The following is a 12,184-nucleotide window of genomic DNA, read 5'->3' on the forward strand; positions in this document are numbered from 1 at the left end:
GACAGGGTTTCTCTGTGTAGCCCTGACTGTCCTGGAACTCACTTTGTAGACCAGGCTGGCCTTGAACTCAGAAATCCGCCTGCCTCTGCCTCCGGAGTGCTGGGATTAAAGGTGTGTGCCACCATGCCCGGCTTCAGAATATTTTTAAAATAGCTTCAATAAAATGTAAATAACCTATGACCCAATTTGCTCATCAAACAGGTATAACCAAATCGTTGTATGATACTGACAACAATAAATTTTAGGATGTTACCACAATATAAAAAGCAACTCCATAGCTTCCCATCCCAGGTCCTCTTCCCTGTGCCTAGCCCCTGAGTCACTCACCTACTTTCTATCTCTGTCTTGTCCACCATAGCCATGTTTAAGATATGCCTGCCAGTTACAGTTCTACCATTTGATCAAAGTCTCATGAACTGTCCTCTGTTCATGCTCAGCGGCATTGCAGAGGGAGGGCTCCTGGGAGTATTTGTAGTGTCAGGCACCAACACTGTCTGCTGTTCCTCCAGATTGTGGATTCCCTAGGTGAGCTGGAAGCCTTAATGGAAAGGATGAAAAGGCTTCAGGAAGACAGGGAAGATGACGAGACCACTCGGGAAGAAATGACCACGCGTTTTGAGAAGGAAAAGAAAGAAAGTCTCTTTGTGGTCCCTGGAGAAACTTTACATGCGTTTCCTCACTCAGGTGTGTTTGTCCTTTCTCTTGGTTAGTTGTTCAGAGACATGAGACACCGCTTTTAGCATTTTCCATATAGACACATAAAGAGGAGTGTGCTCTTGCTTCACCAACAGTGGGGTCCATTCTCAGAAACCTGCAGTTGTGCAAACGCCATGCAGTGCCCCACAGAGACTGGGTGCTGTGGCTTCTGAACAGGAACGGTGTGTGGCCGTGGCCACAGCATGTGGCATGCTAGTGTGCAGTTACTTGCTGGATAAGTGCTGTGCATAGGTAGCAAATACATGAACCTGTAGCTCTGACTTTGTGTTGCATTATAGTATGTGCTGTGTGTCTGGCAGTGCACACTGTCCATCAGCTGTTGATACAAAAGTGAAATGCCTGAGACTGCTATGTGTTGGCCGGAGTGTCATAGGATTTCCTAGACCCAGGATCATTGAGAGGAACCTTCTCCATACCTGCACTCAGTCTTTCCTGAAGTGTTGTTACATGGCACATGGCTACCTCTAGTCCTCTGAGACTGATCTGTAGGCTTGCCCTTGCTCTGTCTTGGACACATAGCTAAAGTGGTTAATTGCTGAGGTCAGCAAAATGTTACTTGCCACTGCACCAGTTTGAGTTTGGCCCTGAGATCCACACTGTAAAAGGCAAGAACTTCCTCCCACGAGTTTTCTGACCCTGGACATATACTTCATGGCATGGACATACCAATACACACACATACAAAAAAGTTATATAAATAAATGTGAAAATGCATTTTCTTATACTCTTAAGGAATTTTGGAGTAGTAAGGCGATATTCCAGTTCTTTCGTCTAAAGGCACCAAGCAGTACATAGTAAATCTTATTAAGCAACATGTAAGCACAGGTGAACCCCTCAGAGATGCCATCTAAGTCACATTGCTCTTGAAACTATACCAGTCAGTCTTACCTTCTGAGAGCTGTTCTCCTGTGTGCTGTGTGCTAATGTGCCAAGGAACGAACACAGAGCTACAGGAAGAGCATCCTGCCCTTTGTCATTCTCTTGAGCATTTGAAATAAAATTTTTAGATTTATTTTAATTCATATGTATGACTGTTTCCCCATGTGTATATATGTAGATGCCTGTGGTCTATGGAGATCAATTGAGGGCATTAATCCCCTGGAACTGTAGTAATAAGTGGTTGGGAGCCATGTGTAAGTGCTGAGAACCAAACCCCAGTCTTCTGCAAGAGCAGCCAGTGCTCTTAACTGTGAGCCATCTCTCCGCCCCTGATCTCTACCCACCCCAGCCGTGCCTGCAGACCAAACACCTTTACACAGTATCCAACAGCACCACAGTAGGAGGTGGTGCTAAGCTTGAGAACACTGTGGGACATTATCAGTGTCTCACTAGGAGCGATGTCAAAACTAAATGAATTGTGTGCATTACAGTTAAATAAAGCCCAGACTTAAACAAAAGCCTTTGGTTGGAAAATCCAGGGACAGCAAATGGAAGTAAAAGCAAGTCATGCAGCAGGTGAGCTCTGCAGGTGTGTGCTGACCCCTCAGCAGGGAGCCATGCAGGTAGGGTGCGGTTTGAAAAAGCCATGATGCCATTAGGATGAATAGCCAAGTACTCTAAACGTTAATTTTTCAGTTTCTTTAGATCACTGGAGCTTGAAAAATGTAAATATTTTATTCCTTTAGGTTGTTTTGAAATAATAGAAATATATTTAAATTCCAAGGAGATTTCCCCTCCCACCCACCTTTACAAGACAAGGTTTCTCTGTGTAGCCCTGGGCATCCTGGAGTTCACTCTGTAGACCAGGCTGGCATCAAACTCAGAGATCCTACATTTGCCTCTAATCCCAAATGTTGGAACTAAAGGTGTGTACCACCATGCCTGGCTCTAAGTAAGCTCCTTGAACCCTTACACAGACATTTGAAAAGAGTTTTTGAAAAGAATTTTTAACAAACCTTGAACTTTAAAAATTATATCCTGATTCAGGATATTTTTTAGATGTATTTTATGTGTATTAGTGTTTTGTCTGGATGTTTATATGTATAGTGTGTGTGCCTGATACTGGAGGAAGTCAGAGGACGACACTGGAACCCCTGGAACATACATAATAGAGAAACCCTGTCTCAAAAAAACAAAACAAAACAAAACTACAACAACAAAAGCCCAGGAAGTCTAAAATGGTGTTTCCTTTTAGTACAAACTTAAATATTTGTTTATTTGATGTTTGATGTTAAATATTAACATCGCCATTAGTTCTAGGTTGCTGATCACCTGAGTAGTAATTTTAACTCTTCAAGATAACTCTAGAAAGAATAGCACCAATCATTTCCCTGTGAGTCTTACAAATACTGAGCCATACAGCTAACACCATGTGATTGGGTGGCCTATTAGACATCAGCCTACGATTGGCTGCCCCATTGCTTTGTGCCTGTGGTAGCACGAATCCAGGAAGACACAGCAAGATCCTGTAGTAACTTTTGAGGGAAGCCTAACCACCTAAACATCTCACAGGAGGCCCCACCTCCTACAGGTCCTTCGGTCCAGCCTTTCCCATATGGACACTGGAGGGACCCAAGTGTAGTAAAATATAAGTGGCTGAGGGAGGCCCCCATATAGCCCTTTATGGGCAGATTACTTAGAAAACAGGCCTTATCTACTACTGCTTCTAAGTTATAAGGTTTTTTCTGGGATACACTTTTATATATTAGTTGCTATTTATTTTGAAATTAAAAGTTTAAAATTATATATGAGCAAAACAAAACTGTTATCAAAGGCAAAGGAAGTAATGTGACAGTCAAGTCCAATGTCAGCATTTGCAAATGAATCCAGGGACACAGGGGTACAGAGACAGGAAAACTTGACAGTTCAGTACCACAGACATCTTAGTTGGATTTTACTTTGCCACTCACAAAACTAGTAGGCTTGTCTGACTGTGATGAATTTTTACACGTTCGGTCATTTGGGTTGTGGTGGATGGAAGCAAGCATGACCTCTTTGAGGTGGGAGCTAAAGCTTCAAAACTACCACAGCTGTGCTCATGGTACCTCGAGTGGAGCCTGCACTGTGGCGATCCAGATAACCCCACAATTTCCCATAGAGGAAAACCACTTAAAAGCACTGCATGGCACTGGGGACTGTGCTCCTGGGTGGAGTACTTGCCTAGGATACACAGGGCCCTGGGATCGATGCCCAGCTCTTGAGAAAGAAAAAAAGAAGAAGAAGAAGGAGAAGGAAAGAAGAAGAAGAAGAAGACGAAGGAAGAAGGAAGGAAGGAGGGAAAGAAGGAAGGAAGGAAGGAAAGGAAAGGAAAGGAAAGGAAAGAAAGAAAGAAAGGAAGGAAGGAAGGAAGGAAGGAAGGAAGGAAGGAAGGAAGGAAGGAAGAAAGAAAGGAAGAAAGCAAGCAAGCAAGCTTCAGATCAAGGCTGACTGACAGGTCCCTATTTCTTAAGTGGATTCTTCTTGCTATAATGAAACAAGGAAACTGTGGATGGTGTGCGTACAGCATCCCTCCCACCTGGCATGCAGGAGTTACTCAGCAGATGTCAGTTTCTTCTCTGCCTGAGTAATGCAGGCTTGGAGTCCACTGCATGTACTTGCTGTGTCACATAGGAGCTTGCTCTCCCTAGCTCGTCCCACGCCGCCCCATCAGTCGATGGCTACAACTTAAAGATTAAACAGGAGACTTCGTCTTATTAGAGTATTCATATATATTCTTTCAGAAGAATTTAAATAATTGTTTGGCAAACCTCTAAAGGTTTTACTCAGATAAGAATTACAATTTTTTATTATACTATAGTATTTTTGCTCACTTTATCCAGTATTTATTACTGATTAAAGACTGAATTAATTTAGCATTAATTAAATTATTTACAAAGAACTTATTCCTTGCATAAGAACTACTTTTTTATTTTGAGAATGATAAGTTCATTTATGGACTAGAGACAAAGCTTGTTTAATCAGTGTTAATGCTTGAAATCAGGGAAGTAATTACAAAGACACATCATCTCTCTAAACACCAAGGAGTACGCTTCTATTTCAAAATTAGTAAATCTGACACGTTGGTCTTTTCCACTGTTGTTTAAATATTTCAATAGAGTCGGGGTTTTCACCTACATAACTATAATTAAATCTTAATACCTGATAAGGAAATTGTATGTAGGTATTCTGTGAGTAAGCCATGTGGTCAACACTGGGGTTCAGGCTCCTGGTCTTAGTGCTGTACATGTCCTGAGTGCCTTTATTGTCCATTAGATTTTGAAGATGATGTGATCGTAACAGCCGATGTATCTCGATACATTGAAGACCCAAGCTTCGGGTACGAAGACTTTGCCAGGCGAGGAGAAGAACATTTGCCAACATTCCGAGCCCAGGTACACAGCACTTTTAACTTAAAAAAACCTGAGAGTTCTTTTCTTCCAAGGGAGAACTGTTAAAACAGAAATAAAGTGTCCTCTAAAGTAGCCAGTAGGCATTTCTACAAAGCACTGTATCTAACTCTTCAATTCATTCTATTTGATATCCTGATAGAAGATGATTGTTTCAACATATTCCCCCTTAGAAGTCGCAAGGAAACTGGATGCTTGGCTTAGTTTGCCTGCATCATTCGGGAGAGTAACATATGCTTGTGCTGTTTTTGGAGGGGCAGGGAAAAAAAATCAAACAGTATGATGACATTTATACTAAGGCCTTTTGAGATAGGACTACGTCAGTCGTTTGTGCTTTCGGACCAGCCTCCCACAGTACAATAACTCTATGGGAAGGGGGTTAAATTTAGACTCCTTCATGCCCATGTAAGTTTGCTGTGTTTGGTGACATAGGAATAGTCAAGAACTTCTGGGTCCTTTCAGATAAAGTATAGTGTGCATAGTGCCTGTCCAGAGGAGGTGGTCAGAGTTTTCACAAACATGCCAAACCTGAGCCCTATAGGCAGCACCCTGGCTCTGCACTCCACAGCCTGACAAGGAGCATCCTTGGGAAAACTGCTGTCCTAGAGACAAGCTAGAAATACCTCCCAATAACTTTCTGTAATAGTTTTATTTTATTCTAAAAGTTAAAAACATTGGGTTTAACAGAGAATGCCCATTTTGTAAGTGCACACATTTTTCTACATCCAGGACTACACCTGGGAAAATCATGGGTTCTCACTGGTGAACAGGCTTTACTCTGACATTGGACATCTCCTGGATGAGAAGTTTCGAATGGTCTACAATCTCACCTACAACACAATGGCCACCCATGAGGATGTTGACACGACCACGCTGCGCAGAGCTTTGTTTAACTATGTTCACTGTATGTTTGGAATCAGGTATGTTCACTGTGCAGACAACTTTATACAGTTCTGAGTGGATATTCAGACATTTGTTTGATTTATAGCCTGTTTGGGGCTACACCTTTCTGCAGTAAATGCTACTTGGTTTATCTTAGATTTTTTTTTTAACTTAAAGTGTTATAAATCTGGGGCTTAGGAAGATGGCTCAGTTGGTAAACACTGGTCGTGTGAACAGTAGGGCCTGAGTTCAGTCCCCAGCACCTACGTAAGTACATACCTATAATCCTAGCTTTGGGAGGTAGGGACAGGATTCCTAGGGCTCACTAGGCAAGACTTACCTAATTGGTAAGCCCCAGGTCCCCTCAAGAGATATCATCTCAAAAATTCAGACAGACAGAATCTGAAGAACAGCGTCGATCTTTGACCTCTGACTTCCACACATGCACACACTACATGGTACATAGCCATGAAAGTGAATGATGATAGATAGATTGATAGATAAATAGATAGATAGATGATCGATAGATAGATGATAGATAGATAGATAGATAGATAGATAGATAGATAGATAGATAGATAGATAGATACATAGATACATAGATACATAGATAGATAGATACATAGATAGATACATAGATAGATAGATATATAGATAGATAGAGTGAGTGAGTGAGTGAGTGAGTGAGTGAGTGAGTGAGTGAGTGAGTGAGTTCCTGGCAGATCAGCTCATAATGCAGCATGGTATATAAAGAATACTACAGAGTTAGCTTCCTAACCTGAAAAGCATCTGGAAGCTGGAGCCGGAATGCTTGCCTTTATGTTCACAGCCTGCATTTGGTCTCCATCATTGCAAAAGAAAAATCAAAAAATGCCTCAAACCCTAAATATGATCACATGGCTCTGAATTTTGGAGTATTCTGAATTTTAATTTTTAAAGATTGTTTTTCTGCTACATCAGTCTGAAGTGTCACCTGACTCATATTGGGGTGTTAGACTCAGATTTTCACCTTCCGTCTGGAACACCCACCTGGAGCCTTTGCAGGCCGGCCTTACTCTTGCTCACTTGCTATCTTCTAGTATTTCCTAAAGTGCTTCTCCCAGAGAACGCCTGCCTGCTCTGTTTAAAAATCACAGACCTGTCCTCCCCAGCTGCAAATGCATTTTTCTTTAAGTAGTATCACCACCTACAAACTATGTTTGCTTTGTAGATCTTTTTTCTCTTTATACCTTAATAGAGTTTAAGCTCTATGAAACTAGGAGCAGATTTTTTCCCTCCTGTTCACTACAGACTTCCAGAGAAGGGTGTGTGAGATACCAGGCCCCCGGTAAATGCTTTCTTATGGCTCACGTAATGAGCTTTGCTTATGACATCATTGAATAGCAACGTCTGAGCAGTGAAGCTTGGGTTTCACCTTATGCTGTCACTCACAGGTATGATGACTATGACTATGGAGAAGTTAACCAGTTACTTGAACGGAGCCTGAAGGTTTACATCAAGACAGTGACCTGCTACCCTGAGAGAACCACGAAGCGCATGTATGACAGCTACTGGCGCCAGTTCACTCACTCAGAGAAGGTCAGTGTCATTACCAAGCAGACCCCAGAGACACACGCTTAACATGACAGCTGTAATCAAGAACCAGTGTGGGCCGTGGTAATAAGTTGGTACCATTGAACTAGCTATTGTTTTTCATGTTTATTAATCTAAGGGTATGGACTGTTCACTGAAGTTTAGATGTGTGCTCGATATAACATGATCTATGTCTTAGTCAACGTTTCAATTGCTGTAATAAAACACTACTACGTGTCTCAGGTCACACACACTTCATCACTGAGGGAGGCCATGGAAAAGGCTGCGTACTAGCTTGCTCAGCCTGCGTTCTTAGAGCACCCAACACCATATGCCCTAGGGTGGCTCACCTACAGTGATTTGGGCTTTCCCTCATCTGTTATCAACTAAGATGCCCTACAGATCTGCACACAGGCCAGTCCTATGGAGACATTTTCTCAGTTAAGATTCCTTCTTTGCAGATGACCCTACTTTATGTTAAGTTGTCATAAAAACTAGCCAGCATAGTGTGTATCATTTGTTTTTGCATCTGCCTTTAAAAGATTGGATCTAAATACCAGTAACTCTACCATCCTATTAGAACCCACTAAGAAAGTGCTGTGTAGAACTGTACCCAGCCTAGAAGGCACTGCCATTTAGAAACTCTTGTTAGCAACCAGGTTACTATTAAAACAAACGTTTCTCATTTAGTTTAGTATTTTGTCATTATAGTGAAGACCTGTGAGACAAATATATTGTTACATAAGATTATCTGTAGATTTCTGTAAAGCAAAGGACACTGTCGATAGGACAAAAGGGCAGCCAACAGCTTAGGAAAAGATCTTTACGAATCCTATACCTGATAGAGGGTTAATATCCAATATATACAAAGAACTCAAGAAGTTAGACTCCAGAGAATCAAATAACACTATTAAAAAATGGGGTACAGAGCTAAACAAAGAATTTTCAACCGAAGAATATCAAATGGCCAAGAAGCACCTAAAGAAATGTTCAACATCCTTAATCATCAGGGAAATGCAAATCAAAACAACCCTGAGATTCCACCTCACACCAGTCAGAATGGCTAAAATCAAAAATTCAGGTGACAGCAGATGCTAGTGAGGATGTGGCGAAAGAAGAACACTGCTCCATTGCTGGTGGGATTGTAAGCTTGTACAACCACTCTGGAAATCAGTCTGGTGGTTCCTCAGAAAATTGGACATAGTACTACCAGAGGATCCAGCTATACCGCTCCTGGGCATATACCCAGAAGATGCTCCAACATGTAATAAGGACACATGCTCCACTATGTTCATAGCAGCCTTATTTATAATATTCAGGAAAGAAACCAGATGTCCTTCAACAGAGGAATGGATACAGAAAATATGGTACATTTACACAATGGAGTACTACCCAGCTATTAAAAATAATGAATTCATGAAATTTGCAGGCAAATGGATAGAACTAGAAAATATCATCCTGAGTGAGATAACCCAATCGCAAAGGAGCACAAATAGGATGCACTCACTGATAAGTAGATATTAGCCCAAAAGCTCCAAATAACCAAGATACAATTCACAGATCACATGAAACTCAAGAAGAAGGAAGACCAAAGTGTGGGTGCTTTTGTGCTTCTTAGAAGAACAAAATACTCACAAGGAGCAAATATGGAGATAAAGTGTAGAGCAGAGTCTGAAGAAAAGGCCATCCAGAGACTGTCCCACCTGGGAATTCATCCCATATACAGTTACCAAACCTAGACACTATTGTGGATGCCAAGAAGTGTATGCTGAAAGGAACCTGATATGGCTGTCTCCTGAGAGGCCCTACCAGAGCCTTACAAATACAGCCAACCATTGGACTGAGCATGGGGTCCCCAATAAGGGAGTTAAAGGACTGAAGGAGTTGAAGGGGATTGCCACCCCATAGGAAGAACAACAATATCAACCAGCCAGACTCCCCAGAGCTCCCAGGAACTAAGCCATCAACAAAGGAGTACACATGGCTCCAGCTGCATATGCTGCAGAGGATGGCCTTTGTCAGGCATCAATGGGACGAGAGATCCTTGGTCTTATGAAGGCTCAATAGATGCCCCAGTGTAGGGGAACTGAGGACAGGGAGATGGGTGTGTGGGTGGAGGAACCCCATCATAGAGGCAGGGGGAGGGAGGATGGGATAGGGGTTTTCTGGGGCCTGGGGGGTGGCAGGGCCAGGAAAGGGGAAAACATATGAAATATAAATAAAGAAAATATCCAATCAAAAAGAAAAAAGACTATCTGTAGATGAACTACATGTAAATTAAATGTTAAAAACTTTTATCAGCTTATAGCATCAGATCTGGCTTAAGGTCCTAGGCCTTTTCAGTATAAACTTAAGAGTTTCCTTTATACTACACTGTCCAAGCTGAAAGTAAGAAACTCATTCTGGGGTTCTGACAGTCCCCAGTGATCTGTATGCCTTTGGTAAAGTATGCTGTGAATCCATTTCTAATAATTTTTACTCTTAAAGTCAGTCATACACCAGGCGGATTATCTACTCCATCTTTAGCCTTGGTGTATCTTTGGGCTGCTTTTATTCACAATAGATTTTCCTTTCTTTCTAGAGATTGTATAGCTCATCAGGAGAAGATGCCCAACAGTGTGTTCCAGTGATAGGAAGATACCAAGATAACTCAGCACTATAACATTTCCTTGAAGTTAGGCTAGAAAGTGTAAACATATTTACATCAGCCATCCAACTATAATGTGCAGTGGTGTGATTTTCCCAAGAGGTGCCCTGTGGTTTTCCCAGAGTCTGTGCACATGGTGGGTGTCTGGAGAGATCAGATAACTCACACAAACCAAATGGCACTTTAGGTTCACTGGAGAGCTTGTTAGAGCTAAGCTGTTTGCAGGTTTTGCATAGTAACTAAGCCAATGCTGTTTGGTTCCCAGGTCCACGTGAATCTGCTTCTGATGGAAGCACGGATGCAGGCCGAGCTGCTTTATGCTCTGAGAGCCATAACTAGGCATCTGACCTGAAGCACCTGCAGGAAGGCGTCCGCATGCATCAAGGCCTCTCGCCCGGGACTCCCATCAGAACTTGTTTGTGACGCACCTCAGCAGTTACTTGGTTCTCTAGTGTCAAAGTATAGCTGTCGGGGTTGTTTTTGTTTTTGATTTTATTTTTGTTTTGTTCTTGTTGTTAGGGTTGCTTTGTTTTGTTTTGTTTTGTTTTGATTTTTTTCTGGCTGTCATGTGCAATGGTGTGTTTTATATTTCTCAATGCTTAACGTTGCTAACAATTGCAAAAGTAACCCTGGCGAGTACTACTTTACGTTGTTAGAGTTGGATTTTCAGATCTGACCATAAATCATGAACTGGTTTGTTAATGCTTCACTTCAATACTTTGAAGTTCATATGTATGTGTATTATTTTTCTTTACTTAAAAAAAAATAAGGAAAATGCGTACAATCCGCTCAAGCAGTTGTTTTTCAGATAGCAACATTCAGCATAGAATGGTGTCCTCTCCCGCTCTAAAATCCCACGCGTGTCCTGAGCCTGGGGAAAGCACGTGTGGCTGAAGCAAGCCCCTCCTCCTCCGGCACTGCTGTGTCCCCAGGAGATCTCAGGCACTGCTCTGGTTTGGTTTATCTGACTTTCTTACACTGCTATTGGCAATAACGTGAAATGTGATAGACGTCATCCACAATTTAATGTGAAATTAATTATGATGAGTCCTATAGCATGCTACTGAAACGCCAAGTTCAGCTACTTTGTCTTCTAAAGCAGAGGTCCCATTTCCCACATGGTTATCTGTGTGGCAGTGGACTGAGGCACAGTCCTGAGTCCTGGGCTGTGGGTCTCCTTCCGCTCTAGTAGCTGGTGCCCACAGTACTGCTTAAAGCTCCCACACTTGGTACACACAAGCTCACACCCACAACTCCGACCAAATGTTTCTTTGCACATTCTCCTTTCCTTAGAGTTGAGGATGGTTAGTTAATAGACCCCTAATTCTTCCTGTTACACTTTGGAAATTATTTTACTTGATTTTCTCTTACAGTAGCTTAAGTAATTTGTTATTCAAAGGTAAAACTTGTGTTTGTGTGCATTAGTGTGATCGAGCAACAACAAAACAGTGCAATGCTGTTTAGAAATTGGCTCAGCTCCCCATCATGTCACTGCAGAAGTGTCCTTCTAAACAGAGCCATAAAGAAATGACCGTCACATTTCTTTACTGTGCTAGGTGTTTTTCAGGTTTACCTTGCTGGGGCTGAACAGTGGTTTCACCAAGCCAAAGCATTCTTTCCCCAGAAAAATCTGTTTGGGCAACTGGGTTAAAACAAAGCAAAATGAGACAAAAACACAGCATTGTCATAGAGGAGAAAAAAAGCAGCCAAAACCTCACATTTTTGCATCAATTTATGTTGTTTGACTAGACTATCTTAAGAGAGCACAACCTTATATGTTTATAGCTTTAATTTGCATTATGTTAATGAACCAGTGAAGTGCCTAGAGAGCTGCCCAGGCACCTGGAGGACTCGGCTGAACACCTTCGCTTGAGGGAAGGTGACTTGTATTCTTCACATCCATGCTAATCTAGACTGTCCCTGTCTGTCACAGTAAGTCATCCAGTAAGTAGAAGGAGCTTCTACAGAGAGCTCCTCTGGGGTTTCCTAGTTATGTGGGTGACTTCTCTTAGGAAAGGCCTGTGGGCCAGTGTTCTGTTAG

The 12,184-nt window shown here is 42.0% G+C and overlaps 1 protein-coding gene across 1 annotated transcript in view; it reads left to right on the forward strand.

The window, feature by feature from the left end:
* Sesn3 (sestrin 3) overlaps nucleotides 1-10,909 on the forward strand; it is a 49,911-nt gene extending 39,002 nt beyond the window's left edge. The window contains exons 6-10 of the mRNA XM_021172724.1: nucleotides 510-684; nucleotides 4,909-5,027; nucleotides 5,772-5,962; nucleotides 7,358-7,502; nucleotides 10,409-10,909. Coding sequence (XP_021028383.1) covers nucleotides 510-684; nucleotides 4,909-5,027; nucleotides 5,772-5,962; nucleotides 7,358-7,502; nucleotides 10,409-10,495 — 717 coding nt within the window. The 3' untranslated portion in view covers nucleotides 10,496-10,909. The remainder of the gene's footprint in view (nucleotides 1-509; nucleotides 685-4,908; nucleotides 5,028-5,771; nucleotides 5,963-7,357; nucleotides 7,503-10,408) is intronic.
* The last annotated feature ends 1,275 nt before the right edge of the window (nucleotides 10,910-12,184 follow it).

Source organism: Mus caroli, chromosome 9 (assembly GCF_900094665.2).
Source record: "Mus caroli chromosome 9, CAROLI_EIJ_v1.1, whole genome shotgun sequence".
Classification (NCBI taxonomy): Eukaryota; Metazoa; Chordata; class Mammalia; order Rodentia; family Muridae; genus Mus; species Mus caroli.